Raw genomic sequence first — 17,160 nt, 5'->3', positions numbered from 1 at the left:
CTAAATGTAGCACTTGACATTTCCCAACATTAACAGCCATACCCCATTTATCAGCCCACTCCGTAATATGATCTAGATCCTCTTGCAGCTGTTTTGCTTGTTCTTCATTATCTACAGTCCCCATAACTTTTACATCATCAGCAAAACAATTCATGTTCCCAGAAATATTATTGTGAATATCGTTCATAAAAACAATGAACAAATCAGGCCCTAACACTGATCCTTGAGGAACCCCGCTTAAAACCTCACTCCAATTAGAATAATTTCCCCTTACAACTACCCTTTGTTTCCTTCTGGTCAGCCAGTTTTTTACCCAGATGAAAGTTTTCCCTCCTATTCCTATATCAGCTAATTTGCTAAGTAGAACAACATGCGGTACCTTATCGAAAGCTTTTTGAAAATCAATGTAAACAACATCTACAGGCTTCTTATTGATCCTTTGCATCAATAAGAAGCATCGTTCCTTTTTGCAAATGCTTTCTGCCAACTTCTTTTTTTTTTTTTTTTTTTTTTTTTGTAACATTTTATTTTTTATATGAATATTTATCAAAGATTTTTTCTCTTTATGTTAAAAATATTTTCCTCTTTATTTTAGGGACTGATAATTGTGAAATGACAGCTAACTTATTTGAAACGTTTGATGGCCTATCTTACCAGTATGATATTTGTCATCATGTGTTACTAGCTGAATATCCTCAAAATTTATATTCAGTTGAAAGTGAGTGACTATAATAAATTCAAAACCTTATTTGAACAAAATTTTTGTATTTTCAAAAAGTCTATATAAAGAAAACAAGCATACTATTACTAAGAATTTTGTATCACCATTTTGTTTTTTTAAATCCTTAGCAGAATGAATTTTTTGCAAACAGGTGTCATATGTTACATGTTAATCTTTTTATCCAGAAATTCATGTTTAATAATACTAATCTAAGTTTAAATTATGCATTGTATAACTGTTGCTGAAGCTAAGGTTTATAAGTATTGCTCTTTTAGTATGATATCGTCCATAGACGCAGACCCAAAATTACAAATACAAATAAATACAAATGTGACGACCAGCAACAGGCTCTTGGCCCAGCTAGGCTGGTCCTAGTCAATTAATTAGTCCCCAATGAAGATCAATGGCCCTCTTAAAGCTATCCACCCCCTTGCTCATTACCGCCTCTTCCGGTAAGCTATTCCAAGTGCTGACAACCCTGCTAAAGTAGTAGTTTTTCCTATTTTCCAAGTTAGCCTGAGATTTAAATAGCTTAAAACAATGACCCCTTGTCCTGCTTTCCCCGCAAAAAGTTAATTCATTTACATCTTTTATTTTGATAAATTTAAATAACTAAATCATGTCCCCTCTGACCCTCCTTTGCTCCAGGCTATACATGTTAAGCCTATTAAGTCTGGTATCATAATCTAAATCTGAGAGTCCCCTTACTAATTTAGTTACCCTTCTTTGAACCCTTTCCAATACAAAAATATCTTTCCTCAGATAAGGCGACCAAAACCGAACAGCATACTACAAATGAGGTCTTACTAAACTCCTATGTAGAGGCAGGAGAACCTTCTTAGATTTGTTTGAAATAGATCTATTGATAAGCCCAAGCATTCTGTTGGCTTTGTTACTTGTGATGCTGCACTGTTGACTAAAATTGAAGTCCTGATTTATTAGGATACCCAGATCAATATCATTTTCTGCCTGACTAATGATTGAACGCTGTAAACGATAACTTGTATGCTTATTTCTATGGCCTAAGTGTAGCACTTGACATTTCCCTACAATACCTCACTTATCCACCCACTTAGTAATATAATCTAAATCCTCTTAAAGCTGTTTTACCTGTTCTTCATTTTCTATAATCCCCATAACTTTTACATCATCAGCAAAACAATTTATGCTTCCAGAAATATTCTCATTGATGTCATTCATAAAAATAATAAATAAGAGAGGCCCTAAAACTGAGCCCTGAGGAACCTCGCTGAAAACATCACTCCATTTAGAATGATTTCCCCTGACAACTACTCTTTGTTTCTTTCCAGTCAGTCAATTTCTAACCCAAAGTAAAGTTTTTCCTCCTATTACAAGGTGTTCGTGCACATAATTACAAAACTTCAGACACATATGTAGGGGAACAAATATCCTTTTTATCAGTGTAAAAAGTTATGTCTATAAGTGTAAAGTTAATTTTTAAAAAAGTCAGCTTTGAATTTTTTGCTGTACCATTTGTATGATGAGTTAATGCTCATTTTCAAAGAAATAAATTAATTGTGCATTCTTTTCATTTTCCATGATTCAATGTGATATTCATCCACACTTTCCTTCATTTTTTTTCTAGTTCACAAAACATGTCTTTCAAGTGGTTTAAATTGCTATAAATATTTGGTAATTGAAGTAGATTCTCTGACAGTTAAGATTGGACCAGGTATTGAAGATGTGACAGTTCAAGATAGCAAAGTGCTTCCCTCTAATTTCTGGCTTGTTTCCCAAAGATTTCAAGATTTTGAACTGAAGAAACGTGGTAACACTGTTGTTTTCAGGTCCAAAAAATACCATTTTGATGTCAGTTGGGATACTCAACAGAATGCCAAGATAACTGTTAGTTATGGTTCCTTTCTTTTCACATTTTTTGTTGCATAAACTTTGTATTTGAACATCTTGGTATGTTATTTGTTTTACAAAATGATACAAATGGGACCTTTTATACAATCACAGTGTTTCTTATCTGCGTGATTTAAATGGATCTTACACATGATGTTCCAAAAGTCCTTTAAATTTTGATCTTTCTAGGTGCTTACATTGAGTACTTCCCTGCTAGTGATTGATATGATGTCATTTTGGAATAGTTCTTTGTGTGATTGTAAACGGTTATGAAAATATCTTCAAAAATATTTCATTGGTATCAAAACAGCCTTTTAATTTTTACATCAAAAAAATATGTATATTTATATATTTTTACAGTGGAAGACGGTTTATTGAATCAGCGGTTAATTAAATCAAATTCTTTAATGAATAAAATCTTCAAAAACAGAACAAAGTCCAGCTTAATGAATTAGCCACTTTATTGAATCAGTTTTTTTTTTTTAATGTTTAGAACAAACATGATTCGTATGAGCGGTAGCCGCTGTACATATATACATAAATACAGTTGATGCTCATTACAATGACCCCTATCCTCCAAACAAAATCGGTTGCTGTAAAGAGAGGTCGTTATAAGGTATCGCATGTTTTTTCATCATTTTTCTTTTTAATGCAGAAACAGTTTTTCAAAGTTATGCTTTGTCTTAAAAGGGAAACAAAAAACTGACAAAATAATTAAATAGTTACATTTTGGACAATTTTGCTAGTTTATTTCTCTTGTTTTAAGTTTTATGCTGAAATACTATCCATAAATTACACATAACTTTAAAATAACACGTTTAACGACAAGATACATTCAAAATAACCGAGAAAAGCTAGTTATTTTTCAAATTAAATATCATATTTTCATTTTATTTTCGTTTGAGATTTTTTCCAAGTGTATGTCTTCTCCTCTCAGATAGATATTATAGGAGCTTTCCACTTTCTTGGTTTTCTCCACAAAATACAAAGCGTAATGTCTACAATTTGTTCGCGGTTTTCATTATTTCTTTTTCTTTCACCCTTTACCAACCGATAATTGCTTTCAATGGAAATATTTTAAATTTAAAAGCATAAAATATTTTAATATTAGTTTTCGAATAATTAGTCCTCAGGATGACAAAAAAAACTTAATTTTGGATGTTATATAGGAATGAACGATTCAATTTGGACACTGTAATAGACATTAAAATAACATTGCATTTGTGGCATAGGAAACGGGACTTCATGCATCGGTCGTTATTACGGAAAGGTGTAGTAATAGGGGTCGACCCTTTAATATATATTGCATAAATTAAATTACTTGACAGAAACCTAAAATAAGATTCAGAAACATATGTAAAAATATTTTTCAATGTTAATTGGGTATTTTTGAGATTAAATGCTTTCTGATTGAAGTTCATGTGTATCTTGCTTTTGGTAACTGTTAAGGTTTTAGGAAATTTTAAACTATCTAACTGGTTATCTTATCTCACTCATATTACTAGAGTGCATCTCAAACACATGTATGTTAACTCTTCCTAATATGTTTAATATTTTAAGAAATAATTTAATCTGAATACATAACCTAAGTAATAAGTACTTCTTTTTATAAATTCTTTGCTTTGGGTTAAGTTTCTCTGAAGGGTAATTTTGTTGAATTTCATTTTTAGGTTTCAAAATGTTCAGTAGGACACATTTTTGGATTATGCGGCTTATATAACAGGGAGATGTCTGATGACCGTACTATGCCAAATGGGGAACTGGCTATTTCTAACGAAAAATTTGGTAACAGCTGGGCTATAGGCTCATTGGAGAAATGCCAGCCTGCCAGTTGTCCGCCTGAGCTACTACAGAAAGCAATTGAAGTGTGCAGTGAATTAAGGTAATGTGTTAGGCATTGATTTTTAAAACTTAAATGTTGGTCGAGAGCAGAAAAATGTTTCGTAAAGTCATAACTCTAAATTATGTGTAATAAATAATTATTAAGAATCAATGGAGAGTAAAATTCCCTGTTAAGTTCATCCATTAGACACGTTAAATCGAAAGAGTAGGGGCAGTGTTTAGAGCATTCAAATCCAAAGTGTGCTCAAAATAAAAATTAAGACTCAAAAAAATCCAAGTTCTTATTCCTGCAGGAGGTAAACAATTGACTCCCTCTCTCCCCTGAACAAAAAAAAAAAACTATTTTTCCAGTTTTAATTGTCCTTTTCCACAATAACTCTCTGCAGTTGAGTACTCTAAGCAGAATTTAATTCCTTGTGCAGTTTTGCTTTGAAGAGAGTCCAAAAACCCCCATCTGGTGGGAAAATTGTACTTTGAACTTCTCGTGAAATGGCATCCGTCAATAGTGGTGCCATATGAAGAATGGATGCTATATTGGGGGATCGCACTAATTCTGCAAATGGTAAAGCCTCTATCACAGCCCCATTAGAAAAGAAATAATAAGAGCAGTAAAATAATACAGGTGTATTAAATTAATGATTTTAAATATTAACCCTTATGAAAATGTTTTGAAGAATAATTTTATCAATCTTTTAACATTCAAAACTTTTGGTCTTTTTGCTCAATTTTGGAAACTTCATTTTAAGGACCCAGTTTTATAATGATGTGTGTGTGTCTTTGGGACTCATGATTGACTTAGATTAAAGAACAACACTAGTATTTGAAAAGTTGGTACTCAATTCAGTAGCCAAAGAAAAGACAGTGAACTTGTTTGTTTGATTTTTAATTGCTTTTGTCTGAAGAAAATATGCGTGGAGACTAAAAAGTACTTTTTGACTCTCTTAGAAGTCACTATGTTATAAGGAAACTTGCATCAAATGAAATGGGTTTTTGTTCTTTTTATTTTCAAAGGAAAACTGATTATTAAAGGCATTTATGTTGCTCTGTATTTTGTTTTTCTCGTGTTTGCCTTTTTTTTTTAAATTAGGGTGTAACTAAATATAAAAGCCAAGATGTGAATGTTTTATGTGTTTATTACATATTTTTTTTTATTCAGCATGTAATTGTTCTCTTTTGTTCTATTTTAGAGAAGAGCCATTCAATTCGTCCTGTACTGATTTTGTGAAAATTGAAAATCGTATTGAAGCATGCCTTTTATTCATATGTGAATGTGAACAAAGAACTATTGATGCCCGTAATTTACCAGATGGAAATTTCGACGTGTCTCGCGACTCTTTTGATCTATTCTCTTGTAAATGTCAAGCCTACGATGGCTTTGTTGAGGCTTGTGAATCTAAAGGAAATATCATTGTTCCAGAATGGAGAATCAAATATGACTGCAGTAAGCAACATTTTTTGTCAGAATGATATCTAGCAAAGATAATTTGTAATGCAACCATCCTTCTCTAATTAAGAGAGAAACTTCAAGTTAAGCCAGCAATTGATTAGACTGAAAAAAAAAACGAACAAAATTCTAATTACTATGTAATTGAAATAAGTGGAAATCTTAATGGAGGATCTTGATTAAGTTACTGGAATGCATATGCAGGGCTGCCTAAAGTTGTGGCTTTTTTATGGGCTGTAAGTTGCTCCTCAGTTGCAGATTATTATGCTCGAATGCATTTCTTCTGTTGTTTACTTCCGTAGGTTGTGATGGCCTGACCAGTAAGGCATCAAATTTGGGACCGGAGAGTCCCAGGTTTTGATCCTAGTTGGTCGAAGATCCATCGTCTTCATTAATGGTGACTGGGGGAGCATTAAATATGCTCGTGGTCAGAAAGTCCTCCAAGTGAAACGATACCTTTGGGTGTGCTGAGCCAGGGTTTGCTCGGTTGCTGGTCTGGATCAAAAAATCAAAGCAGTCTTCTTCAGGGTCCCATTCAACTGGCTAAACCACAAATAGTGGCAGGGACAGGGGACCCTGGAGTGAAAAGTGAAACTTACTTTTGTTAGTGCCATTGTTCCCTGCATCATATTTCTTCACTATGACAGCACTTGAATAGTTTACATCTTTGACAGTTCTAGAAATCCAGTTATCTTTGGCCATCTCTTGTTGGCATTGGATAAATTGATATATTTTTAAATAACTTCAACAGTTAAGCCATTTTTTGCTTTCCTGACTCCCTTAAACTACCACTCATATCTGGTGCTGTTACATGCCTTTCTTTATTTGGGCATTATTGTCATATACAGTACAACCTTTCTTTAACGATTGTCAAAGGAATAGAAAAATTTATCGTTAAAAAAAGGATATTGTTTAATCAAAGAGCATATATATATATTCAATGCAGTCAAATCCGGACCAGAGAAATGTATCATTAAATTGAGGAAATCATTAAATCCGAAATCATTAAATCCGGTATCATTAAATCGAAGTTGCACTGTATATATATACAGGATGTTCCGTTTTAAACCTGCAAGACCTTTATTTTTGCAACCGTTAGTCTTAGATATATATATCCAATTGCAAAAATGTTCAATATCAGATGCAGAGTTGAGGTATTGAAATTTTGAAGGGAAAATAAAAATAAAAATAAGTCGAAAAATACAAAATTTAACTTTTTATGCGGGCCCCAGGTCCCTGACCTTATATTTAGGGAAATAATCTCCTTTGAAAAATAATTCCAGCTCAGGAAGTTTGAATTAGTACGACCAATATTCACCGAGATATGAAACGCAGCGTTTTGTGACTTACACCACTTTTCACTTGCTGTCAATAACACCTTTTGGGGGAAAATATAGCGGTTATCAAGTGTTTGAAATTATATGTGTCCAAAGAGTGGTTTTTCAAATTGATTGAGGTTTTTTAGTGTGTTTTTGTGCACGTCATAACATTTTCATTTTTTTTTTTTTTTTTTGAATAGCAATGAAAAATATAAATACCTTGCTTTTCTTATTTTGATGATCTGTCATTCTTCTGAAAGGGCGATAAGATCCAGTCTCATGTTCTGTATGGTCCCTCATAACTTTGAATTGAAATATCTCTTTGAGTTTTGGTTGCACAAATGTCAAGTTTTTTGTGTCAATAATAGTTTTCAATGGAGATTATTTCTCTAAACATAAGTTAGGGGACCTGAGACCCGCATAAAAAGTTAAAATTTGTATTTTTTGACTTATTTTTATTTTTACTTCAAACTTTCGATACCTTAACTCTGCATCTGATTTTGAACATTCTTGCAATTGGAAGTATACATCTAGGACTATTGGTTGTGAAAATAAAGGTTTTGCAGGTTAAAACGGAACACCCTGTATATATATATATATGTGTGTGTGTGTGTGTCTGTCTGTCTACACACTAAACCTAAGTTAAAACTTAAACTGAAGTTTAAAAAATGGACTAGGTGAAATCAAGGTGAATGTATGAAGTTAAGTTTTCTTGTATTTCAATATCTAGTTTAGTGAATATACAATTTTTTCAATTTATATTTATAAAAAATAAATTCAATTGTTGTCTTTTATCAATATGTATGTATAGAACTATGTAACAAGTAACTAAAATGAAAAAAAAAATTGACTGAGTAGCAATTATAGAATTAAAAGGAAATTGAAATTTTTTAAAAAAGTGTTATACTATTAAAAATCAATTTCACTTATTTTATTTGCTAACAAATGGAAACTGGCAACAGATAAAAATTTTAAATTATTGCATTTAATTTCCTTGCTGGCCAACAGTGAATTTGGTGATCAATCAGGTGAATAAAAGCTTAGAAGTTATTAAAATCTGCTTAGAAAAAAACGTTATAATTCAAATTCTATGAAACATGGAAGTTTCAAACAGATTCTATCTGACGCAAAAAAAAAAATTATCTTTATTTTTGTATTAAATTTTTAATTTTTTAAATATGTTTTCACTGTGTGCAAAAATCGTGAAAAACCTTTTAGAGTTTAGTAATTAATATCTTCGTTAATTAATGTAATCCAAAGACACAACCAAGCTAAGAACACTCTCAATCAACTCTCCTTTCAAACCAATTTTTTTTTTCAAAACCGGTCTATCCGTTTAGGCACTAGTGTGCCACAGACAGATACACATACACACAGATACACAAACACGTCAAACTTCCTTTGTGTGTCGGGGGTAAAAATAGCGAGTTTGCAAACTTCTTGTGCAAAAATCTTTGATGCCTTTTTTGATTAAATTATAACTTCTATGTGTAACACTTTTTTAACATATAAGAAGTAGCTTCTCTCAAAGCAACTTGTGAAATTACCATTAGAAGTTTGAGTGTGTTACTCTTTTCATTAGTTTATGTTAATGTAGTGTCTCTTCATGCATTCTAGATTAAGTTTATTTGAAATATAATTAGAATATTAACTACAAACTACGTATAAGAAAGAGGAGATTTACGCTTATTTTAAATTTCCCTTTAAAAAAGATAGAAGTACAGTTTATCACTCAAAAAGGGTGGAAAGAATTATTTTCGGAAAAAAATTCAAAGATTATTTGTACATTATTTGAGTTCATGTTTTTAGCGCCTGAGTGTCCACTTGGTATGGAATGGCAAGATTGCGGCCCTGGCTGTGAACTGACGTGTGATAATTACCAGCAAAGGGAGCAGCTTTGTGGTACGGATTGTGTTCCTGGATGCTACTGTCCTTCTGGACTGATTCGCCACCACAATCGTTGTGTCAAGCCCAAAATGTGTCAAGACTGTAAGCACTTTTTAATTGTTTTCATCGAAAAGTTCTTTACAGTTTACTGGACCTGTTAAATAAATTTAGATGTTTCTACTTGAACAAATTTGGTTTGAATAGGCTTTAGGTTGATTTTTTTCCTGAGTTCATACACATTTTAAAACTTTATAGATAAATTATGTAAGAAATTTTAATGCAGCTCCATGGACATTCCAAAATTTAATTTAGAAGAAATTTTTAACATAGACTCTAGGGTATGGTTCATTTTATTGTATTTTTTAATTTACTAATTTGTATCTTGATTTAAGTTTTTATAAAACTTTTAGTAGGTACGGTCAAGCTCGCTTAATAGCAAATTTTCCAGGAAAAATTATTTTAATAAGCGGGATATTCCATTGAACAGGATTAAAATAATAGACTTCAACGGTTTGGTAAATTGATAATGTATTACATTAAGCGGGATATTCTTTTAACCAATATTCTAATAAGCAGACTTGACTGTACTTTTTTTTTTTTTTGGAGATAATATTAAATTTTAAACAAGTTACTAATTTTTCTTTATCCATTTCTTTTCAAAGTAAAATGTATATATATATATTTTAATTTCTTATAAAGTAATTGGGTAGTTGCATGCCTTTTAAAATGAGTTTTTATGTTCAAAGCACATTGAAGAAAAATCCACTTCTTGAAACCTTTTTCTTATGTGTCAACTCATTAGAAGTTAAAAGACAATTTAACTAATGCATTGAAGGGGTATTTGGAAATGGCACTTCCGTTGACTTTGCCACCTGTATTAAATGCTAAAAAATAATAAACTGTGTGTTATAAGATTATTTTTTTTTTAATTTATGTGAATGCTACCCTAAAAGCTGATTGCTGAAAGAACTATATTTGTATGGGGGGGGGGGGAATTACAGACAAAAATAAAATAGAATATTCTTTCACCAGATCTGAGGTCTAGTGAACTCTGTTCACCAAAAGCAACCAGACTATTTAGCAAAATTTGTAATTTTTTCTGTAGGATTCTTCTCTGTACTTTTTAAGTATGTTATGTAACAGAATGTATATGTATGTTATTTTTAATATGCCAAACACTAAATTCGTATGAAACGTGGAACTTTGCCTTTGGAGGGGGCGCGACTCAGAATTAGAAAAGTGTAGATGGTAAAATTTCCTTATGATTAAAGTTCAAGCATACCAAAACATTGAATGATGATAAAGCATAACAAAACAAAGATAACTAAAAAAAAGAAAATAATTTTAAATTCTAAAATTTTGAATTCAAATTATGTTTTTGGCAATCACGAGTTGCGACAGGATCCTACTCATTAGAGATGTTGTTTCTAGAAATGGCTCCTGTCCCACCGAGCCTGCCCCTCCCCTTGAGCGGTTACGTGTGTATAGTTGTGTATGTGTAGGCTTGTGTGTGTGCGTAGACCTGTGTGTATGAGGGTGGGTGTGTCTAGGACATGGACGCCACCAACCAGGAGCAGCGGCTACCGGGAGGATTCGTGGCTGCAGAGGAGGGTGGAGGTTGAAAAAGGCACGGACATCAAAGAAGGTGAAATGAAAACAATTAGCAATTGTGATTGCTCAATAAGGCTGTTCAAATGAGAGAGAAGGTAATAAGTTTTTCTCTAAGAAACAGAAACACAAACGTTCTGTATTTGCTAGCAACAGGGGCAACAAAAGCGTGAGATTAAGTTATTTTGGGTGCTCAAATTTTTATGCACTTCCTTTATGTGTTAGTGTTTTAGATTTAAGAAAAACTTTAGAGCAAAGAAATTCCTTTTCAGTGTTTATGGTTTCCAAACTTGGTATTTTATGGTATCTACAAAGGAACACAGAATTGCATCCTTGCAGACTTGCTCCAGAGCAAGTCTAGCAGTTGCATCTTTGAAACCTGTGTTGAAGGTGTGAAGGTTATGAACAGAATGGGGGTGGAAAGAGTGTCTCTTCTAAGAGGTCTAGCTATGTCACAACATTCACAACAGTTAGATAAGCTATAATAGTTTTCTCTTTGAATCCAAGCCTTGTCCAGCCCACCAAAGACAAAAAACCAAAAAATGGACCGTACTACTTCATTTGAATATAATTTAGTATATTTCTGCTCCTTAAAAAGAAATCTTCAAAAGTTCTTAATTTTTGTTTCAAAAAAGAGTGGATACAAAACATACCAGTTTTAGCAGAGTAAAATGTTAACAGAATACCAGAAATTTTGAAATAGTTGAGAACAGTAATAAAGTTAGTTATACATGTAATGCTAACATACAAATCATATTCAAATCACATAGCATATGTGTAAAAAATAAATAAAGGAGCTTTTTATAAAAATTTATAAAAATACAAGAAAACTTTCTGCATCTATGTTGTTATATAACTGTGGAGTTATTTGAAATTTGTAATGATATTTTTATTTTTACAAAAATGTGAACCAAGAAATTAATTAACCATCCATTATGATAATTTTATACAACACCACACATTCATATAGTAGTTTTTCAAACAGCTCCTAAAATAAACTTTAATATTGTGATTTAAAAGCATTATCATCTATTATTCAAAATTATAATTTTCAATTTGAATATTTTGTAAAGTAATGCTATTCTTTTTAGCATTTGATTTTAATCATCTTATATCTTTAAACGAGCAATTCTTGTGGGTATATATATATTTCTTATCTCGGAAACGGCTCTAACGATTTGGATGAAATCTTGGATTTAATTGTAGTTTTGCATTCTAAGTTCATCTACATCAGTGTTTTTTCTGTAAAAACGCGATTTTTTACAAAAAACAGTTTTTTAATATAAAGTCAAATTGAGTTAAGCCTTGAAGTAAACTGTGAGTTGACGCATCAGGCAGACGATTTGCAACCATAACAATGAAAATTTGTCTCTTCTCGCCTTAAAATTTTATACTTGCTTAGGGTTGCCAGGCTTGGCTGATATTGGCCACTTTGGCTAATTTCAAACACACTTGGCTGAAAACAAATTCAAAAGTATTATGTAAGTCGATGTAAGGCTTTTTTTTCTTTTTTAAGTGAAACTATTGCTTGACCATCCTATTTTATTTTATTTTATTTATTTATTTTCTTTTTACATTTCAAATAGTTTAACATGTTTTTTAAATCACGCATCTAAATTTTATTTCGAAGAAGTGCATGTCTTGAGATTGTTTATGTTTTGTTAAGACAGTTATCATTTGTTGGCATGGTTTGTGGATCATCAGTTTTGATGGATATCGTGCTGTATGTAGCATTTTCTGGTGTAAAAACTAAAAGTACTTATTCAAAAAGAAAATCTCAAATGGGATAAAATCGTGAAACGCATCATAGTATGAAAGGAAGTATTCGGTTAAAAACCGATTTTACCATAGCAAAACTAAGGTCAAAATATTTTAATTACTGACAAGAAAATTGTATAGTGGAAACAAATGTAACAGATAGTTTAAAGCAAAATGTTGATTTAAAGACATTCAGAATCTTCTTTGTTTGGTACTTTAGTGTTATAAGAAGGTCGAGTACATAATATTTCGTTAACGTGAAGCTTTTCAAGTATATTTGGAAAAGTACTGAACCTTAAAAAAACACGAGTTGACAAAAAATAATTCTTTTAAAGCCGAGCAAGGCTCGGTCGTCCAGGTACTTTGATTTAAACTGTGTACACCCTGTTTTAAAATCTTAAATTTTGTATAGATTATGATGGTTTCATTTGTATTTTATTAGGTGTGTGCAGAGGCCATGGGGATCCAAATTACATCACTTTTGATGGCCACTATTATGCATTTCAAGGAAATTGCACCTACATTCTGGTTCAACACCAACAAGCTGATGATCAAGTCATGAATTTTCGCATCTTGGCTACGAACGTTGAATGCCCAGAAGAACCTCTTACTTCTTGTACAGATGGATTGACCATTTTGTGGAATGGACACACAATTGAAAAATTCAGGAATAAGCCAGTAAATAGTTTTAACTTTTGATTTGGAAAATATTCTGCTTTTCTAAAGTGCCAATGTTTGAACTTGTGGTTATTAAGACAGTATTAAAGGAGGCAGTTCGAATTACTAGAATTTATTCATAAATGATTTAAGCTAAGAGTAGGGGAAAAAAAGAAAACTCCTAAAATTAGTTTTCTCATTATGATTTAAAATGTACGATTAAGTAGATTGTTCAGACCCAAATGCTTTGTTTTGAAGTAAAAAAGGAAGATCATTTTTCTATCTTTATCATATTTTTTCAGACTGTATGGAATAAAGAGTCAATCTTCTTTACTCCCCGGCGATCTGTAAGAACTCAAATTGCAACTTTTGTATGCAACTAAAATTTATACTGTAAACCTGGGGCGGAGGGGGGGGGGAGTACTTGGACACAAATTCTTCTGATCTTCAACTGTTACTCAGGGGTGCCCATCTAGGCAGGAGGTCATGACGCAGACTGCACCATTGAATTTTACGGGGTGGGGTGGGGAGGGGGGTCATGATAGTAATATTTTTTAAGTGTTGGTCCAATAGAAAGGCGTGTGGAAATGAACCTTAAATCAGAATTTGATTTTGAGCTTTTATAGATTGACATTTGACAGGACCACATTCCCCCCCCCCCCCCTGTACTAATCTACCCTTTAATCTAAGGTAACTCTTGAACAAAAACTTTTCTTTCAACTCAAGTGTTGATTAATGAATTGAACCATAATCAGTAAATTACCTCCAGTTAGCCGGGGCTAAAGCATGTTACCACATCGAGATACCAGCATAAGTTTTTATTAATATGTTTTTTTTTTTATTTTATGTTTGCTTTTTCCACCTTTAAGTATTGTATAGGGAGTAATCTACAGGTAACATAATTTGGAATGTTTAAAAAAAGAGAAGAGACGAATATTTCACGGCAACTTATAAACTGTGGAATGTGTCATATCATTATGTGTTGAATGGCAGGGCCATTTATAAAAAGCTTAACAATCTTTAAAAAACCCTATTTATCTCGAAATAGCTTTGTATTTTTGTTCCATGTGTTTTGTATTGTGCATTATTGAGATAATAGTAAAAAGTAATGTAAACCTTAAAACAGATACTGAAAGTTTCTTGCATATTATAGCAAAAAGCTTAATATCGTTTTTGACACCTGACATTGCAAAAACATAAAAATAAGCTAAAAGTACTAAGCTTCAAAATATAAAAGCAGAACATAAATAGCTTTGATTATTGAAAATTTGAAAAGATGCCTTCAGTGTTAATCTTTTTTATAAATATCAAGTTTTTAGAAATTGATGCTTCCTATTTTTAATTATCTAATCCAATTCCTATGGTTTCTTCCCAAGGAAGAAAGTTTTCAATATTTTGGTGGATTTCCATCTTTTTAAAAACAGTTCAAAACAGAGTAAGACAACAAGATAAGAATTAAAATGTGGTAAATAATCAGTGAGTGGGTTAAATCAAGGAAGTTGAGAATTTTGCTTTTTATTTAATTTGTATTTTATGATCACAGTTAAAAAAATGTGCTACTCATTACCTAATGATAAAAAAATTGAAATTTTTTATAATTTTATTTTTTTTTTAAATTATAATTCTTTGGTGAGTTTGCTAATATTTTCCCTCCCTGATCAACTTTCCTAGAAAACAAGTTTTTGTTTTTTAAGTATTAAGTTCTGTATTCAATCCTTCTGCTAACTTGAAAACTAAATTTTGAACTCTCTCCCTTTCTATCTGAAAAAAAAAAAAAAAAAATCAGTCTTGAGAATTTCTGCAACTTTCATTCTTGTTTATTCCCTTCTCATGATAGCAGTTGATTAAAAGTTCTGAAAAAAAATTTTTTTTTAATTAACACCTTAATCATCCTCACATAACAATGATCCGTTAAGTGCATGACTGTTTTCCTGGTGAGGTTCCAGAAAAGGGTTGAATATTGCTGTTTGACTTCTTCTGTATTCCAGTAGATTATGCTAATAATATAATTACTGTGTTTACCTTTGTGGAAAAAAATGATGATTAAAATCAAAAAGTACTAAAAAAAAATTTTTTTTCATTTCAAAATTTTTTTATAACTATTGCAAGGAATCTCTTTTCAATGCGAAAAAAGTTTCAAATTTCTGACAATAATTGCGGCAGTCACCAAAGACAACCAAAGGCAAGTCACCAAAAGTCAAAGACAGGTGCAGTCACCAAACCTTTGGTAACTGTTACTTCCTGATGGAAGTTCAAAACTTTTTCTGCAATCGAGAAAGGTTTCATCGCAAGTCCAAAACATATAACATACGTATATTATAATTTTGCAATTTTATGCTTTAATATTGTTAATTATGATCAGTTATTTAAAACAGTTATAATTTGGCTTTTTTTTTCAATTTTAAAGAAATGTGACAAATTGCCCTCATTTCATTTAGATTTACTTGGATTCAAAGCAGCTCAATGCTGAAGACTCTCCTGTTGAACATGGTGGGATTAGCATAATATTTATCCCAGGCAAGAGCACTGTTGTTCACATCAAGGAAATAAATCTGGTTGTACGGTACTTTGATCAGATGTATGGCTTCAATATTGAACTTCCGGCTTTTTTCTACTTCAACAAAACTGAAGGATTGTGTGGTAAAATAATGTTTCAGTACTTTTGACCCTTTTTAGGTTATATGCATTATAAATTACGCATATAAGCTATTTTACATGAAATATGTACATACCTAAGATAAAAGTTTTCTGGTTGATTTTGCTCTGAATTGTTTTAAGGCCACTAAAACTTTTTTCATATTCAATTAACCTTCTGATTTTTCAAAAAATTTCTACTCAGTAAGTCACACTTGAGCATACTATATCATATTACAGAGGCATGACAACTTTTCAAAAAGGTGGAGGGGCAGATGAGAAAGCATTCTGTGAAATCTGATTTAATTCTTGTGCCAAGATGGTCTAATGTCTCAACTGCATAAAATCTCAAGCTATTTTTAAGGTGGATATGCACTGTAAAAAATTGTCAGACATTTCTCAAATTTTGGGGACAATGTATTTACTTGCAGACAATTTTGATCCACTAATGATTTAGGAATAGAAAAAGTTTCCCTTTTTAGCTTAACCTGTTGTGCACAAAACATCTCTTGTCATTACCTTAGCCTCAGATGTATCTTTCAAAAAAAAAAAAAAATTCTTGTTTCTTCTGGTATTGCATTACTTTCAAAGACATTGTATGATATGGAACTGCTGAATTGCTTTTATATTAGTTTCATCATCTACATTTGAATGAGTTTCATAATGGTTGTGTATACTAGTTTTGATGATTTTTTGTTTCAGGAGTTTGCAATTTTATTGAATCTGATGATCTGTACCACAGAAACGGATATGTAACTGAAAACATTGAAGATTTTGCATATAGTTGGTTGGAACCACCCAACACCAAGGAAAAGTGCGAGTTTCCACGAGAGAAAGTTCCAGAACCTCCTCCTGGAATTTGCAACTTCACTGCAAGCTCTTGCGAGTTGTTCCTCGACCCCAGTCTGTATGCACGCTCCTGTGAGAACGACGTCACTTACAGCCGTAAGCCTGAATCATCTATGTGCCGATCCAAATTCCAATATTCTCAGCAGTGCTGTGAGAGGGGTGTGTCCCTCGTGGAGTGGTTGCTGCTCAGTGGTTGTGGTAAATCTTGTCTTTTTTTCCCACTTTTAACTGCAGAACTTTTTATACTTTTCAATTCTATTTTTATAAATGATAAGACAGATTTGTTTCTTGAGGGGAAAAAGTCTTCTAGGGTGTGTTAACAATTTCACTTGAATATTTTGAAAGGGACTTAAGAAATTTGTCAGTATGGGAGTTAGTTGTCTGTTGACACGTAGGGGAACTTTTAATAAGTCCCAATGAATTTAATGAATGTAGATTCCTTAAGATTCATTTTACAGATGTTTATGATGTGAACTCATCTATAACATATAAAAAGCATTTAATTAAGATAATTAATTTTTTTATCAATGCATGAATGATAATATTTTGAAATTTCTCATGATACTTTCTGA

General features: G+C 31.9%; 1 protein-coding gene across 1 annotated transcript in view; it reads left to right on the top strand.

The window, feature by feature from the left end:
• LOC129218171 (hemocytin-like) overlaps nt 1-17,160 on the top strand; it is a 123,144-nt gene that overhangs the window by 68,393 nt on the left and 37,591 nt on the right. Inside the window, exons 33-40 of the mRNA XM_054852388.1 lie at nt 596-718; nt 2,328-2,587; nt 4,261-4,472; nt 5,620-5,873; nt 9,005-9,184; nt 12,891-13,126; nt 15,544-15,745; nt 16,442-16,786. Of these exons, the coding sequence (XP_054708363.1) occupies nt 596-718; nt 2,328-2,587; nt 4,261-4,472; nt 5,620-5,873; nt 9,005-9,184; nt 12,891-13,126; nt 15,544-15,745; nt 16,442-16,786 (1,812 nt within the window). The remainder of the gene's footprint in view (nt 1-595; nt 719-2,327; nt 2,588-4,260; nt 4,473-5,619; nt 5,874-9,004; nt 9,185-12,890; nt 13,127-15,543; nt 15,746-16,441; nt 16,787-17,160) is intronic.

The sequence above is a fragment of the Uloborus diversus genome, chromosome 1 (assembly GCF_026930045.1).
Source record: "Uloborus diversus isolate 005 chromosome 1, Udiv.v.3.1, whole genome shotgun sequence".
Classification (NCBI taxonomy): domain Eukaryota; kingdom Metazoa; phylum Arthropoda; class Arachnida; order Araneae; family Uloboridae; genus Uloborus; species Uloborus diversus.
This window is presented reverse-complemented; position numbering and strand designations above follow the sequence as displayed.